Raw genomic sequence first — 17,076 nt, 5'->3', positions numbered from 1 at the left:
CATTTCTTGTATTTGACTGCTACAAATGTAGGTGAGTTAACTTGATCAGACTTTGTCGCATCAGAAGTTCTGTTTAATGTAAAAAGATTGAGATGAATTTGGGAGAATATGCATGCGAGAAACATCATGGTTCTTCTTATGAATTAACCAGCCACACACCCATGTCGTCAAAAGTCTGACAAAAAGTCTACACAAAAGTCTGACTTGCCTGGAATGGAGGAAGCAGGAACAGATGGACTATGTGAGGGTCTTCACAGGTTTGAAAAGAGGGTGTGGAGTGGGGTTCCGGGTAACCTCTGGGACACACCTGTTTGTGGAGAGTTATAGCCTTGCATTATTTTCTCATCTACAGATCCTCCAATGCAGAACCACATTTGTTTACACACATGCAAACACACCCAGACACACAACACACACACACACACACACACACACGCGCGCGCACGCACACGCACATCGCACGCGCATGTGCACGCGCACACGCACACGCACACCACACCACACCATTCCTTCCTTTCTGTGTGATAGCCCGGCACCATCCTCCTCTTGTTAGGATGACACTTGGGTCCTGGGACCTTTGGGATGCATCTGAGAAATAGAAACAACCAGAAAGAAGGAAACATCTAGCTGGAGACTTGGTCCACTCTCAGATGTGACCTACTTGCATCCAACTGTGAGATGACTGCTTTTCTCAGAATCACGCCTACAACCAATGTGGTGACACCTGTTAAATGAGGCAGGACTGAGTGAGCCGACTGCAAAGCTAGACAAGGGACACCGATTGCTTAGTCCTCACTATATTACAAGTGGAAGTTGGTGTGCAGGAACTGGGTACAGTCCTAGCACTGAATGGAGGAAGTGGAATTAAAAGCAGTTTTCAAAGTTGTGTCTCTCCATTCCCAACATCACCAAGAAGTTGTAATTTCCACCCACAGGCAACTTACACATCCCAGCTGCTGTTTCTTTTTTATGAGAGATCGAAATCTGTAGTGTAAAATACATAGCATGCATAGGAATAGCATATAATCATAAACGCATTTAGTTATTTTATATCTTAATGGATTATCAAATAAACCATGGTTATCAACTAACGGACTACTTAATTTAATATCTAGCTTTAATTCCTAAAATGGTACATACCACAAGTTTAGTATGTTAAAAGATTTTCCCGAGGACTTGCTAGAGGATTATTGGAGTAGAAAAGGGCTTGAGATTTAAGAGCTCCGTACTAGGAGATATTAGGATAGGAGCTATTCTCCTTTACTTTCTTTTTGAGGTGGGTTTCACACAGTCCAGGTAGGCCTTGAACTCTGCCTTGAGTTTCTGACGGTCACACCTCCCTGTTCTCAGTGCTGGGTTGACACGCTTATCCTCTTCTTGGGGCGAAGCAGTTCTTTGATCTTACAATTTTACAGCTGGATGGCTAACTACTTAAGGAAAAGGTTTAGCCCATACATTAGCCTCCTTTCTTATCTTTCTTTTTTCCTTTGGACCTTGGTTTTCCTATCAAGGGTTATTGCTCTGAAATGCTCCTCTGCCTCTGTCCTAGCAGGCATCCTGCCTTGAGAGGAGGTGCTCTCCTAGGCTGATTGATCTGTGTTTGTGTTCACTGCAGGTGTTCTGTGCTTAAGTGAGTGCACAGAGAGCGTCTGGTGCACTGTGCCCTCAGTGTGCTGGGGGTCCAGGGCGACAGAATAATATCTTAGTATATTTACCTGTATATTTCCTACAACAAAACTATGTGTCAGATGATTTGTTGGCTCTGATCAGGTGGTTATCTAGCATGCCTCCCTCTTGTGCTTTCATTGTAAGACAGACTGGAAAGGTATAAAAGATGAATATTGTCATGATGGGCAAATTCGTAGCTTTGGAAGGTGGGCTTGAAGTTTTGAAACCGTCTTAAACTCTTTTGAAAAAAGTGGGGTAGGGGGAGGCACATCCCAGAGCTCTGTTGGCAATTCCAAAGTGTGAGGGGAAAGTTGTTTGTTGTTGTTGTTGTTGGTTTTTTGTTGTTGTTTTGGTTTTTTTTGTTTGTTTGTTTTTTGCAATGTGTCTCTCTTTTTGTAATGTTCTGTTTGTATAACATCACTCCTGTATGCTTTACTGCTATTGTGTATGTTGGTTTCTCCATTGCACTTGAGGGGGTATTGGGGCATAAATGTGCAGTAACTTAGGTCTTGGCCCTTCAGGTGCTCAGGTACCAAAGGGAAGAGCATTGTAGCAAAGATTTGATCTTGTAACTATTGGACATCTCCCTGGAGAGATTGAAAAAAAAAATAAGAGAAACACTGTTCACTGCTATTTGTAGAAATTATTTGTGAGGCTGAGGTGCAAAAACAGATCGGAAGACTATCAGTCTCCTGATGTCACTTGTATTTTTTTTTCTTGTGCTGCCAAAATTGTCTATATCACCAGTTACTATTTATCATTTTGAGACAGGCATTGCTAATAAAGTGGCTGTGGCCTTTGGCATCATCCCTTGATGAATTTGAAAAAAAACCAAACAAACAAAAAACAAGTTTCACTCATTCCAAGTTGGGATCTATACCGGTATCTGTTGGGGGTAAATAGTGGTTAACTAGTAGCAGTTAACTAGCTACTTGCAAAAGCTGCCCCAGCCCCACGCTCGCATGTTGGAAGGAGGATATGGGAAAGGAAACATGTAAGGCCAGCTTCCTTACACTTGTCCTAAACACTCTCGCCTTCCTATGAGCACATCTTGCCATTAAGCTTTCCCGTCTCGTCTCCAGCTCCTTTTGCATGTTCTCTGCATATCTAATCCTGTCCACCTCAGGAACACAGCCTGAAGAGATGGAGTGACAAAAGCTTCTCTGCCTGTGATCTTCACCATACGTACAAACATACAAGATTACACGACAGCCATCGCAATTCATTGGTGGCTATCCAGTGATACTGAATGGGAAAGTCATATCTGTAATCTGAATTTTTTTTCTCGGAGCCATCGGTAGCCGTTCTCTTGCCCGCAAGCTTCTTCGACTTACTTTCACATCTAAGACTCCTTGGGACACTTAGTAAGTCTCAGGATGCTTTAACTTTGACGTTCCAAATTTTATATTTTCCATCTTATGGGGTGACTGCTGAAGATTCTGACTGGGTGCCCTTAGGACAGTCTGACAAATCAAGAATCATCATATAATTTTCAAACTGTTAAAAATATGACTCACACATAAATACTACGTGTGGCAAGCTCACATACATGTCCAAGAATGATTGAACTCGTTAATGGGTGAGCTAGCTAGATGACCACGTTAGCACAAAGAAAAATAGAGGAAGATAAAGTGTGCGCTTACTCTGGGAAGGAAAGAGTGCTGCAAGGAGGCTTAAAGATTTAGAGAGACAGTTTATTATTGTACGATGCAAACGTAACTTTCAGGGTTATCTTTTCTATTACAAACAATTAGACTGCATCTACATGGGGAAAACTTTGTCAATTAATTGCATTTGATGAGCTGTGGTTCGATTGATTCAGCTTGAAGGGCCATAATAAGCAAATGAATCACAAGACTTAAATTTACAAGTCTAAGATTAAAAACTAAGTTGCCAATTGACAGTGACGGGAAGACGGAGGGAGTTGAAGAGTCAGATCACACACAGTTACTTTCCTGGGGGAGATGAACATTTCTCAGATGGGGAAGGCATTCACTCATTCATTCCCCTATGTAGGCAGAGCAAAGTGACAGTCTTATTTTTTTAAAAAATAAATCATATTGGGAAGTTGAAGGTTCTTCAGTTTGTTCGTATACTTTGAATAATAACATCTTACAATTCCCATTCAAAAATCCATACAGGACGGCAACTCCAAAGTGTTTCTATGGCTGGCAATTCATCCATCCCTAATCTCATTAGGCTGCTAATTCCCAGAGGACACAAGCCTAGGAGATGCTGTCTAAACAAATGTCATTAAGTAAAACCACAGGGCCTTTCTCAGTCTGAGAAAATATGCTTTGTTTGTCAAACATCCCTGAACTCAAGTTGTATAACCCTGTGACTTTACCATACTTTAATGCTAATAACTTCACCACAAGTTTCCATGTAGACATATATTTGAACAGAGATTTCTGATAAAATTAGGGTAACTTTATTTGCCCCTGAATATAGAAGTGTATTGATTATACAAGCAGAGAGTTTGCCTTGTGTTGTCTGTAACAGCAACAACAAAGGAAAAAACGCTCTAATTAATTGGACCCAAAGGGTGAAATATGAAGCTGAAAATCAACTGACAAAGCAAACTTGACTAGAATACAGATCGACGTACTCAGAGGACCTGATAAGAGGTGACATATGCTGTCTACTACAGATGGCATTGAGAATTTGAACTTATCTTTTATCTTTCTGTTAAAATTTTGCTACCATTTTTTATTTCAAATCTTCAGATTTGTCAAGTCTAAGTCAAACATATCCTTTAGCAAAGTCAAAGCCTTTATTTCCATCTGTACCTTACAGTTTCCAAGTACAGAAGGTCCTCCTATACCAAGATAAATTATTTCTAAATTAGAATTTCCACGCACTGAAATTCACAAGGAGCAGCAAAATCAGCAAATATTTGCTTGTTGCTTTAAAAACAGATCTTTTTAAGTCTCTAATTGACGCTTTGGGTAGGGGGCTCATGCAGGCTTATGGGGTTCCTTTTTTTTCTCTCTTATTATCTCTATTCTTCATGGGTAGACCCCCTACCTTACAAAACTCAGAGGGGAACCAAGAGCTTTAAAAATACAGCCCAATGTTTCCCTTCAGAGAAGTGAAAAGAGTGCCCCGCCCCCACCAATGTAAAGCATTTGAGAGTCAGTGTCTTCAAAGCAGATATTTAAATCCTAAGCCCCCCACCACATGATACACCCCCAAAGCCTATGAACTCCCCCTCAACTTTCCCAAACTGCTTTAGACTGGAAATCCCAGTCATAGTCCACGGTTGTGGTGGGTCTGTATTCAGAAGTCACCAAGGACTTGTGTTACTTCCCTTGCGAAGAAACAGAATAATCGTGAAAATTCAGACAGAAATCGTTTCATTTTTGTCCCTACATTAAGGGAAGCATGTGCCCTATAATCCCTGAGAAAAAGAACTTTCAGGGGCAAAGGAGCGACCAGGTAATTTAGAAGAAAAACAGAAAGTGGTCTCTATCTGCCCAGGACTTCGTTTGGAGTTGGGGGAGTTAGGGGCTCCTAGGCGAGCTGTCTTTAGAGACGAGGAAAAAATAAACATATATCCCGAAGCCCGAGGCTTCTCGGATCCCTTCCCGACCAAACTCGAGAGATTTGGTGCAAGACATTTTAATATTTTCTCCTTTTTATGAAGTGTAACAAACACAAGTTGGGCGCAGCACGGCTGCTCAGAACTTGCCAGCCAGGCAGGCCGCCGGAGCACCAATCAGCGCGCGCCTGCGCTCTATATATACACGGCGGCCGGGCCCGCGCCACTCCATCGGCGTCTCGCCACTAGTTCCAGACTTCCAGATCCTCGTCATGTCGGAGACCGCTCCCGCAGCCCCCGCCGCCGCGCCCCCCGCGGAGAAGGCGCCCGCCAAGAAGAAGGCGGCCGCCAAGAAGCCCGCCGGGGCGCGCCGCAAGGCGTCGGGACCCCCGGTGTCCGAACTCATCACCAAGGCCGTGGCCGCCTCCAAGGAGCGCAGCGGCGTGTCCCTGGCCGCGCTCAAGAAGGCGCTGGCGGCCGCCGGCTACGACGTGGAGAAGAACAACAGCCGCATCAAACTGGGGCTTAAGAGCCTGGTGAGCAAGGGCACCCTGGTGCAGACCAAGGGCACCGGCGCCTCCGGCTCCTTCAAGCTCAACAAGAAGGCGGCCGCCGGCGAGGCCAAGCCCAAAGCCAAGAAGGCGGGCGCGGCCAAGGCCAAGAAGCCCGCGGGCGCAGCCAAGAAGCCCAAGAAGGTGACCGGGGCCGCCACACCCAAGAAGGCCGCCAAGAAGACACCGAAGAAGGCGAAGAAGCCCGCGGCGGCTGCCGTGACCAAGAAAGTTGCCAAGAGCCCCAAGAAGGCCAAGGTCTCCAAGCCCAAGAAGGTCAAGAGCGCGTCCAAGGCGGTGAAGCCCAAGGCTGCCAAACCCAAGGTCGCCAAGCCCAAGAAGGTTGCAGCCAAGAAGAAGTAGGCTGTCGCCCTCCGCAATCCAAAAGGCTCTTTTCAGAGCCACCACCCACCACTAAGAGCTGTGACATTTGTGGTGACCTCCTGGGGCCTTAATTTGCTTTCAGCGGAAGCTGGATGCGTGGGACTCGGGCTGCGCTTAAGGTGGGCGGGTGGGTGGGGCTGCCGGTCCCAGCGCTGCGGGGCGGAGGCCTGACGCACCCTCCGCGCCTGTCACCTGCAGGGTAAACACTGCCGTGGTTTGAAAGTTCCGCCCTGCCCGCGGGTTGGCTCACTCCCCCCCAAGACTTTGGTCTTGACTATGATTGGGCGCCCGCCGGTGTTGCATTCATTCCCCCCGAAGTTTGCGCTTCCTGCGTGGAGAAGCGCACCCGGGTGGCTTCTGTGCTCAGGCGCCTCCTGCGGGCGTTGGCCCCAAGGTTAGGGGAGGAAGTCTGCTGGCTTATTAGGACGTTTAAGTGGCAGCTTCCCGAAGGACCCGCCTGCCCAGTTATGTTGGACCAAGGACTGAGATGTTTCTCGTACTTTCGGTTTGTTTCCTACAGCAATGAAGAGGTGGGTTGAACTGCGTCACAACCTTGGTCAGCCATTTTTATTTTCTTTTTTTCTCTTTGGGTCTTTATTTTAATTTTTTAAGGCCATCTTTCTTAGGTGTATGGCCATTACCGGTTATTTTACTCATTTTTCCTTAGTTTGACACGTTCTCATTTTATATTGTCCTTGACCTGTCATTGCCTTCATTTTCCTTGTAGAGTTTTAAGTTATAGATGTGTGTCATCAGTGAAGATCTACCTCGCGTAAATACTGAGGTTTGTTGTTACGCTTTGTACAGTCCAGACTATTAATCAAAGAATAAACTACCGGTTATTTGTTTAAAGTATGTTGGATGCGTCTAATAAAAGCCTTTAATTATCATTCAGTGTTGGATTCTTTTTATACCCTCAGACTTTCTCCTAGATAAGGAGATTGAGATTCCTGTTTCACTAAGTCGGAACAGGGTTTGAAGCCCAGGACATCTTGCTGGTGTTTCCTACAGTGATGGAAAGCCTGCCTATTAGACACATACAACAAGCGTTTCCACAACAATAGCTTCAGTATTTATTTTGCTGTTCCCAGAATTTATCACCTGGGAAAACCAAGAAATCAGAAAGAAAAATCTCCCGTTTTGTCCCAGTGTTTTTGAGTCCTCAGTTTAAAAATGAACAAACAGCTACGTTAGTGCAAGGCATAGTAAACACACCCATCCTTTCAACCCAACGCCCTCGACTCTTCCCAGCTTTCATTTCGTGTTTGCATTTGCTAAATTTTTTGGCCAGACTAAATCATGTTTCTGTTTGGGTTTTTCTGGTAGTTTCTAAGGTAGAATTAGACTCTTTTTAACTATTCACAGTGCTATTTCCAATGTGGAGGGTACTGGAAACAAAGCAAGAATTCAAATATTGGTTGGTAAACTGATACTTTGTGACTTCAATAGGGGATAAGACCTAATTTCCTTCTCACAATCTTGTAGTTGTTGTGTCTCGCTGCGAGCCCCCAAAGTCCAGTTTCTTGGTGTTGTAGCTTTGGCTGTCCTGGAAGACCAGGCTGGCTGCTTCTGCCTCCCAACAGCTGGGATTAAAGATGTGCAGGCCACCACAGCCTGGCTTCTCACAATCTCTTAAGGCATTCCATTTATATTTTAATTAATATTTAATTAGTTGTTCAGGGGACTGAACATGCTAGCAGCTGTCCTACTTGTGAAATGTGTTCCCAGCACTCTTGGTTTTTGTTTTTATTTTGTGAAAGGTCTCATCTTGTAGCCCCAGGTCTGCACCTCATGGCCTTCCCGTCTGTTTCAGCCTGCTGTAGCAGGGATTACAGGTCTTTGCCAAATGCCCAGCTATTTTTGTTTTGTTTGTGGTTTACATTTGTATTTTGAGGTGTTCTCTGATATCCCATCACTCAGAAGAAAGCTTCTTGGTAAAACAAATGTGTGGAGTTAGCAGAATTCTTAGTCAAAAAACAAACCAAACCATGGTTTTCTTTTTGTTCAGGTATTTGAGTTATCTACCTATAGATCTTTACATTTTCTCCAAATATACCTTAATATTTTTTCTTGCTTTTAATCCTAGAAATTTATCTTTCTTGCTGTTGGCAGTAGTGCTTTATGAGATTTGATTTCTTTATGACCGTCACACTAAGTAGACATTAAAACTTAGTTATTGAAGCTATCTCACACAAATAAAATAACAATTTTAAAACAGATTTCTGCATTGATACATAAGATGAGCACAGATACAGACATATGTTGTTTGAAATCTAAAAGCACTATTCATAAGGAAAGAAAGAAAAGCGAAATCCATTTTTTTCATAATATATGGTATTATTTTACATTCTTGCTTTCTTATATTACATCCTTGTGATAGATATATGTATTTTTTACTTGTGGTGCATCTCTGTCCAGAATGTATTCTCTATCCGGTGTTCAGCTAGCCACCTATGGCTGTGGAGACAATATAGATAAACATATCTTCAGAATGACCTCAGATCTCTGCTCTCATCTTTATGATGAGAGTGCTTAAGAATGTGTATTTTTGATTTGTGATATACTGAAAGTATGAAGACAGAATGTCTGATTGTTCCTAATATTATTGGGCCCAGTTGAGATAATCTGAATTTTTCCTTTTAAAATGGAATTGAGCTGGGTGTGGTAGCAGGATTAATTTTGTCAATCTAGAGACAGAGGCTGGTGGATCTAGTGAGTTCTTGGTGATCCTGGTCTAGGTGAGTTCCAGGCCAGGCAGGATTACTACGTATTTGAGACCCTGAGTAAAAAATTAATTAATTAAAAATTAAGAGAGAATTAAAAGATGGAATTGAGTTACAGGAGCTGAGGTAACCTGATATCATGTGACTGGCACTTGTCTTGTGAGCCACCAGAAAGGAAAAAAGCAAATCTGTTGAGCAAAAAGAGTGGAACAGAGCAAAATTGCATTGGAGGGCATAGATAAAATAGAGGCAGAACTATATTTTCTTGTCCTTCCTTTCGGAGTTTCCCATTTCCTCTCTGAGTCTGGTAAATTCTTGTCACTGGAAATACCTCAGTGACCTGAATCAAGCTGGAGCAACCAGGAGATGTAATTGTGGATGCTAAATATAGCACAGGGTGTGGTGGCAAATTTGTAAAGCCACCACTTAGGAAGGTAATACAGGAGGAGCCTGGGCTGTAGGCCAAAGCTGATGTCTGAAAACACAAAACCTGCTGGGTGTGGTGGCTCTTTTTTGTTTGTTTGTTTGTTTTGTTGTTTTGGTTTTTGCGACAGGTTTTCTCTGTGTAACAGCCCTGACTGTCCTGGGATTAAAGGTGTTCAGCAGTAAACCTGGCTGCAGCGGGTAGTGGCTCTTAATCGTAGCATTTGGGAGGCAAAGGCAGAAGTGTCTCTGTGAATCCAAGGCCAGCCTTGTCTACATAGGGAGTTCCAAGTCAGCCAGAGCTATGTTGAGACTCAAAACGAAACAAAACAAAAAACAAACAAACAACAACAACAACAACAATTAAAATAACCAAGCATCCAACCAACAAAAAATGTTACTTTAAATAAAACCATAAATGGTCTTTAAAGTAAGATGGGGGTGTAGCTAAGTGGTTGACTGCTTGTCTGTCTTGGGGAAGACCTTGAGTTCTATCGAAAGTAAATAATTAACAATAGTAACACAGTGATAATAAAAGCAAAACTCAAAGTAATGACACTGTTCAGACTATCCAGTACAGTGCACCTTTTTCCAATATTTTCAAATCTACACATTTACTAGATGTCAACAGTCCAAGAGTTACACATGTAAAGATTCATCTCAAGGAAAGATAATTGATGTTCTAATTTTCAGTTAATGATTCTGTGGGCTTCAGTTTATTGGATTTGGATAGTTAAAATTGATCTGAGTATCTGTTGCATATTTTTTTTTTGTAGATTTTTTTTCCTTCTATGCTTTTCCTTGCACTTTGGTACTAGAGGTGAAATTAATGGCCTCATGGGTTCCAGGACAAATGATTCCCTATTGAGCTATACCCCCAGTCCCCTCCTGTACCTCTCTATATGGAACAATTGTTAAAAATACCTTGGAGCTAAAAATTATATCTCACCCACAGCCTTTCAATGCAACATTTCCCTATTTTTTTAAAAAATATTATTCTTTCTTCTTTCTTTCTTTCTTTCTTTCTTTCTTTCTTTCTTTCTTTCTTTCCTTTTCCCCCTTCACCTCACAATACAAATGCTGCCATAGGTGACCAGCTCAGGCTAATCTTGATTCTAAAAAAATGGTCTATTTAAGAAAAATTCTTTTCTTTGATTACGCTTATGAAATTGTCAGCAAGGACTCTCCCTATATTCTTAAATAACTCATGACCTGTGAACTGATAAAAGTTCGATGAACAGGAGAAAAAAAAGTTCCAAAATTCATTCATATTTTATAAGCCCACTGTTCACAGAAAAGAATCAAACTTAAAGGTAAAGTTAGACTGAACTATGGTAGCCCAGGAAAGTGAGGGCCTTGCTTCAAACTATGACACCAGTGGTGAAACCTGGTAGGAGACAGAGGTTCTAAGCACAGCGACAGTCTTGTTCTCTGAGTGAGGCCTCAGATCTTTACCTTCTCCATATGCAGAGCGGTAGCGGCTGCTCCCCTTCTCCAGGGAAAGAATGGAGATTCCTTCACAGGGAACATTTATTCTGACTTTAGTAGGTGAGAGAAAAATAGAATTTTCCCCACATCTGCTGATTTTCAGTTCAATATAATTGCCATGCCAACACCATAAACACTGAGGTGATGTTCTTTTTTTTCTTTTTTTTTTTTTCTTCTTTTTGTAAACAGGCTTTTATTGTTCCCTGAAATAGCTTTGTGTGTGAAATGGTTACAGCATTAGAGGAGTTTGGAAAGGAGCAGGGACTAGGGCTAATGGCAGACAGCTAGCATTTCCTGTGTAGCAGGCCAAACACTGAAGCTGTTTATTATACATTTATTTCCCAACACAGACTTGGCACGAGGTTGGTGTTGCTGCCCCTCCCACCTTAGAGATTAAAGGTGGGGGCGTGGCAACGGTAAGGATTCAATTACTTAGCTTCTGATCTATGAGTCACTATCATTATCCTTTATATAGTAATAATTTCCCACAAAACAGTATCAAACATATATTTAATTAAAAGTTGCTGACATTGCATTACAAACTAAAAAGAAATAAACGAACCCTATTTTAATGCTGTCAATATAGGATGAAGAAATCTAATTTCAATAAACAATATGAAGCTATTCTGTCAACTTTTCCCCCCACCTCCCATTTGAAGTCTTGGTAATCTGGAGTATACTTCACATCTGAATTGCAATTTGGACTAGGCTAGTTAAATTTCAAATGCTTGTCAGCCGTACAATTCCCATACTAAATAGTGTAGGAAAAGTAAAAACCGTTTGCTCTGGGGTAGTATCTAGATGTTTCTATTTGATGCTCCTGGGGTTTAGAGAGACGCTCAGTATCTGACACCTTCTTGGCTCACCCTACCTATGCCGCCGCATACCAGGTCTGACACAGCTAAGAGTCTAACCAACACCAGTCTCTAACAGCTTCTCCTATCTGCCCCAGGTAGCCTACCTCATCCCGGAAACACAGTCACCTTCGAAGAAGATGAAGACAAAAACAAAATTATTCTTGACCACCCATTTTGTTACAAACCTATTTGGCAGAAGATAGTAATTGCATTTGTTTGTTGTGACACTGGCTGGAAATTTTTGCTGGTGGTTAACGTCTTGAAATCCCTTAGTCTGAAGTGGGAGAAACTGCTTTGAAATACAGTAATAATCTTTAGCTAACAATTCAGTCTAGCCACTTTCTCGTTTCTTTTAAGACGAGATGTCACTTTGTTGCTCAACCTGACCTATAACTCACTATGTAGGGCACTCACTGTTTGAAGCCAGGCCTCAAATTCCTTATCATTTCTCTTCAGCTTCCTGATGAGGTCCAGTACTTCTTAGTACTTGATTCATGTCATTCTGTTGGGATCTCTTTAGTGGTCCACTGTTTTAATTTTTACTTTCCTCCCTAAGGACCTAAGATGCCATTCAATACTGAATGAACCTATAAAGTGTTCTAAAGTTGTATCAGGAATTTCACTTGAGGAGCAAGTGTTCAAGCCTTTGTATGGACCAGCACATGCTTTCTCCTCCGCTTCTCTGATAATGGCATCCCTATCCCAGTATCATAGAAAGCCAGAGTCCGGACCAGGGTGTCGCAATGCAGATGTGCATCTGCAAAAGTGAATATAACCAGAATAGTTGAATGCACGTGAGGGAGGGTGTGGAGGCCACGTGTAATGTGAACAAGCCAAATCTTAGAGGCCAGTATACCTGGAAGTTATTGAAAGCCTGATCTCCAAACTCTAAAGCCCTGGATGGGCTCCTAGGGTTGTATCTAGCCTTTTTGTCGCCATTGGTGTTTTACGTTGTGAACATAACATTATTTTATTATTATGTACTGTCATTATGGCACTGGGTTTTGCTTCTTATTTACTTGGTTTGTAATACCAGTAATTGCATCATGTCTGGTGAAGGTATATCATTTTATGGCCATCTGATCGTCATCTCAATTACAACTCACCTTCATGCTGGATATAGTGGCCTATGCCTTTAGCCCCAACACTCCAGGATCAAGGGCAGGCAGTTCTCCTGGTCTACACAGTGAGTTCCAGGACAGCAGGGAGGGACCACTCAGAGAAACCCAGTACAGAAAAACCAAAAAGAAAAAAGGAAAAACGGAAACAAACAACAAAAGCCAACCAACCAACCAACCTTTATGTGATTATGTTACTATGGTGATGTGACTATTTGGAATTTAGTTACATTCATCTTGGGTTTAGTGAGATAAAGTGATCTACAGTTGTAGTTATATATTATATACCATTTCTGATGCTCAAGGCCACAGGCTCACCTGGGTTCCTGGCAAGATTATAGTGTTAGATACGACCGGATGACACGGAACATTCCTAGTTACCAGCTCCAGGTAGGAACACAGAGGAGAAACTTTCTGGAACTAGAAGCTACGTTGAGAAGACTTCAACCATTATGACACCGGGAAGGAATATGTAATGTTGATTCTTTAAATAGGAACAGTTCTTTAACCTTGACTCTAAAAGTGAGTTTTTAAGGGGAAACTGTAATTTATCAAGGAAATAATTACTAACTTTACTAAAGGAAAAAGCGGACTGCCACTATTCATAGAAGACATTTAAAAAAAAATATTTCAGAGCTGGGCCTGGTGGCTCATGCCTTTCATCTCTGCACTTGGGAGGCTGAGGCAGGTGGATCGCTGTGAGTTTGAGGCCAGCCTGGTCTACAAAGTGAGTCCAGGACAGCCAAGGCTACAGAGAAACCCTGTCTGGAAAAACAAAAACAAAACAACAACAACAACAAAATTCAGGAGTCCTTTGTAACACTTAAAAGGAACATTACAGCATAGTCTTAATAAAACTTTAAATTTTGTGCTTTTTTCCAAACTTGGAATTTAATGTTCCCCACAGATTCATAGGCCACCTAGCTTTAAATATTTAAGTAAACATTTTGTTACGGCTGCAAACTACCAACTTTAAGTCATAGAACACATATGCGTATTATATTTTATTAGATGTTTTTATTGTGGGGTTGCAACTAAGGGTGAGGAAGCTTGACCTAAGACTCAGGTCATTATTCTTAGAATGTGGAAAGAAAAGGACTATTTTTGTCATATCCAATTATAGCATGCATTTACATGTTTGTGGCCTTGACTATCAGTTTAGACTTGCTAAATAGGCCAGGATTCCAACACATGAGAATCAAAGTTGACTTACACAAACACTGGCAATAAAATTGACTAGTACACAAAGACAATCACCCACTAAAACTCAGACACAAGGATACAGCATCTTTACATGAAAGCTTGGGTGGCTCTTAAAAGAGCCTTTTTAAAGTTCATAAGCCCTGTCTTGTTACGCCCTCTCCCCGCGGATGCGGCGGGCCAGCTGGATGTCCTTGGGCATGATGGTCACACGCTTGGCGTGGATGGCGCACAGGTTCGTGTCCTCAAACAGCCCCACGAGGTAGGCCTCGCTGGCCTCCTGCAGCGCCATAACGGCCGAGCTCTGGAAGCGCAGGTCGGTCTTGAAGTCCTGCGCGATCTCGCGCACCAGCCGCTGGAACGGCAGCTTGCGGATCAGCAGCTCGGTGGACTTCTGGTAGCGCCGGATCTCGCGCAGCGCCACGGTGCCGGGCCGGTACCGGTGGGGCTTCTTCACGCCGCCGGTGGCCGGCGCGCTCTTGCGGGCGGCCTTGGTGGCCAGCTGCTTGCGCGGGGCCTTGCCGCCGGTGGACTTACGCGCGGTCTGCTTGGTACGAGCCATTACTTAGGACTGAAGATACACAAATGTAAAGTGAATGAGAAATCGTTCCCTTAAATATCCTTAGAAACATTTTGATTGGCCTTGAAGCTTTTCGAAAGTCCCGCGCCACAAATTCATTGGCTGGGTAATAGCCAGTGTGGCTCGCTGCTTTAAGAGCATCTCATTGGCCGAACTCTTGTTCCATTTTTTTTTCAGTTGGTGCATTTTTATGTAGTTTTGTCTACCTTTGGATCACAGCAATCCTTGTTTCCGAAATATGGTTATCATAAAACAGCTTCTTGACCTTGGTTCATTTTTCCGTGTAGCGTTTTATTGTTTCGTCACTGTACAAAGTGTAATGCCTTCTAACTGGTTAGGAGTAGGGTAAGGTAAAATCATGATTCAACAATCTCAACTTAGATCCTTTAAAAGGAGCAACAGAAAGAAGGGCTTTGGGTTAAGGGTTCTCTAAACTGCTTCAATAATTTGCAAGCTATCATGCCGACAGTGTAGGGATAGTTCAGCTTTGTATAAACGTATAGCTTTTACTTCTCAGCGGAATGTTCGTGGGTTCTACAAACTTGGATAAGCCCAGGACACAAGGTGTTGCATTATCAGCTGTTTTACTGAAAAGGTGGAGGGTTCTTAAAAGAAGTTTAGATACGTGGATGACTCCCCGTTTTCATGTAGGCTTTGTTTACTTCCCATTGGCCTTATGGTGGCTCTTGCCTGGATGTTGGGCAGGACGCCGCCCTGCGCGATGGTGACGCGTCCCAGCAGCTTGCTGAGCTCCTCGTCGTTGCGGAGGGCCAGCTGCAGGTGGCGCGGGACGAGCGGGTCTTAGCCTTGTCGCAAGCCTTACCGCCCTGCTTGCCGCGACCGGACGTTGCCGAAGTTAAGCAGTGAAAACGAAGCTCCAGGAATAAGAAAACAGCTTATGAGTTATGCAGGGTCACGAAAACACGTCATCTTCGTGGTCGCAATGACTTTGTTCCGCTGTCCAATAGAAAATGAGCCTTTGGGTCTCTCATTTGCATAAAGCCGGGTGGGCTTTGAGAACTTTATTCTTATCCAATCAGAATTGAATACTTTTGCACCCTCATTAGAATTTCAAGACTATAAGTAAAACAATCCAGCTTTTCTCTGCTCCTCATTTCTTCCCCGTCGTTTAGAAGCTTAGGGCGTCTTTTGTCTTAGAAAAATGCCCGAACCAGCGAAGTCCGCTCCGGCTCCTAAGAAGGGCTCTAAGAAAGCCATTACTAAAGCCCAGAAGAAGGATGGCAAGAAGCGCAAGCGCAGCCGCAAGGAGAGCTACTCCGTGTACGTGTACAAGGTGCTGAAGCAGGTGCACCCCGACACGGGCATCTCGTCCAAGGCCATGGGCATCATGAACTCGTTCGTCAACGACATCTTCGAGCGCATCGCCAGCGAGGCCTCGCGCCTGGCGCACTACAACAAGCGCTCGACCATCACGTCGCGGGAGATCCAGACGGCCGTGCGCCTGCTGCTGCCCGGGGAGCTGGCCAAGCACGCCGTGTCGGAGGGCACCAAGGCCGTCACCAAGTACACCAGCTCCAAGTGAGCGAGCGCGCCTCACCACGCACACAAAGGCTCTTTTCAGAGCCACCAACATTTTCAAAAGAGAGTTGTAACTGATTCATCGTCCACGCAAAAGCAAAGGAAGTTAGGGAATTCAAGTTTAGAGTAAAAGCATATTAAGGGCTGAGGTCTTTCACGGTTTTCCTTAGCCACTGAGCGCTAAGCTTTACAAGTTTCTGCAGTTGGATGTGTAGTTTTGAATTTTGATCTGGCACAGGATGCTAAGGAGCTTTTAAATCTGTAATGGCATTCTATGTAGTGCTTGGAGACAGTTGTGGGAGTTAACGTTTCCAGGGGTTTATTAGAGAGCTCAAAGATTATAGCCAATTGAGCTTTTAAGTGGAAACCAACCACAGCTCTTTCAATGATTTTGCTTGTGTCCTGAAATCTTAGGCCTTTTACACTCTGGGCTTGGCATTGATGATGACACAAGGAGTTAATGTCTGTACCCACTTAGTTTTGCTGAGGAGGGCCAAGTTGACAACTGGACTCCCAAAGACTTCCAGGAATTTCCAGAAACTGGTAAAAGCTTTGGCTGGTTAAGGAGTCAGTTGTTCCTCGAGCCTTTGAGCTAGGGCAGGAAAAGTAGAGGGAGCCAAATCGTTCAAATGACTTACAGAAAAGAAAGTAAGAGTTCCCTTTGGCTGTAATGCTATGTAGTGTCAGCTGAGAAAACAAGTTTCCTCAAAATTTCAAATCATTGAAAATATTGAAAAATATATTCTGAATCTATAAGACCTAGCCCCCCCTGCTTTTTTTTTTTTTTTTTTTTTTTTGGTTTATTTATTTCAGAGTGAAAGCCAGATTCTTGATTATGCTAGGCAAATTCTTCAAGGAAGAATGTAGGGTGGTTGGTGACACAAGCCATTAGTCTCCCCACTCAGGAGACAGGGGCAGGGAGATCTAGGAGTTTGAGGACAATCACGTCCAGAGTGAGCTCCAGGATAGCCAGGGTTACACAGAGAACCCCTGTCCAGAAAACG

The 17,076-nt window shown here is 43.3% G+C and overlaps 3 protein-coding genes across 4 annotated transcripts in view; 2 read left to right on the top strand and 1 right to left on the bottom strand.

Annotated features, from left to right (window-relative positions):
• Positions 1-5,418: 5,418 nt before the first annotated feature.
• Positions 5,419-17,076, top strand: part of LOC311604899 (histone H1.2-like) — a 30,279-nt gene continuing 18,621 nt past the window's right edge. Inside the window, exon 1 of one of the 2 annotated variants that reach the window (XM_084795107.1) lies at positions 5,419-6,036. In XM_084795107.1, coding sequence (XP_084651233.1) covers positions 5,482-6,036 — 555 coding nt within the window. In that variant the 5' untranslated portion in view covers positions 5,419-5,481. Of the gene's footprint in view, positions 7,035-17,076 lie in introns of those variants that run through there. The other variant, XM_084795106.1, reaches the window with a different exon arrangement.
• On the bottom strand, positions 14,056-14,556 carry LOC311605666 (histone H3.2). The gene has a single exon (XM_084796374.1). The coding sequence runs from the start codon at positions 14,513-14,515 to the stop codon at positions 14,105-14,107; it is 411 nt and encodes a 136-aa protein (XP_084652500.1). The 5' UTR covers positions 14,516-14,556; the 3' UTR covers positions 14,056-14,104.
• On the top strand, positions 15,641-16,122 carry LOC311604321 (histone H2B type 1-F/J/L-like). The gene has a single exon (XM_084794073.1). It carries the CDS (start codon positions 15,696-15,698, stop codon positions 16,074-16,076), a length of 381 nt encoding a protein of 126 aa, XP_084650199.1. The 5' UTR covers positions 15,641-15,695; the 3' UTR covers positions 16,077-16,122.

Source organism: Acomys minous (assembly GCF_964271855.1).
Source record: "Acomys minous genome assembly, chromosome: 9".
Taxonomy (NCBI): Eukaryota; Metazoa; Chordata; class Mammalia; order Rodentia; family Muridae; genus Acomys; species Acomys minous.
This window is presented reverse-complemented; position numbering and strand designations above follow the sequence as displayed.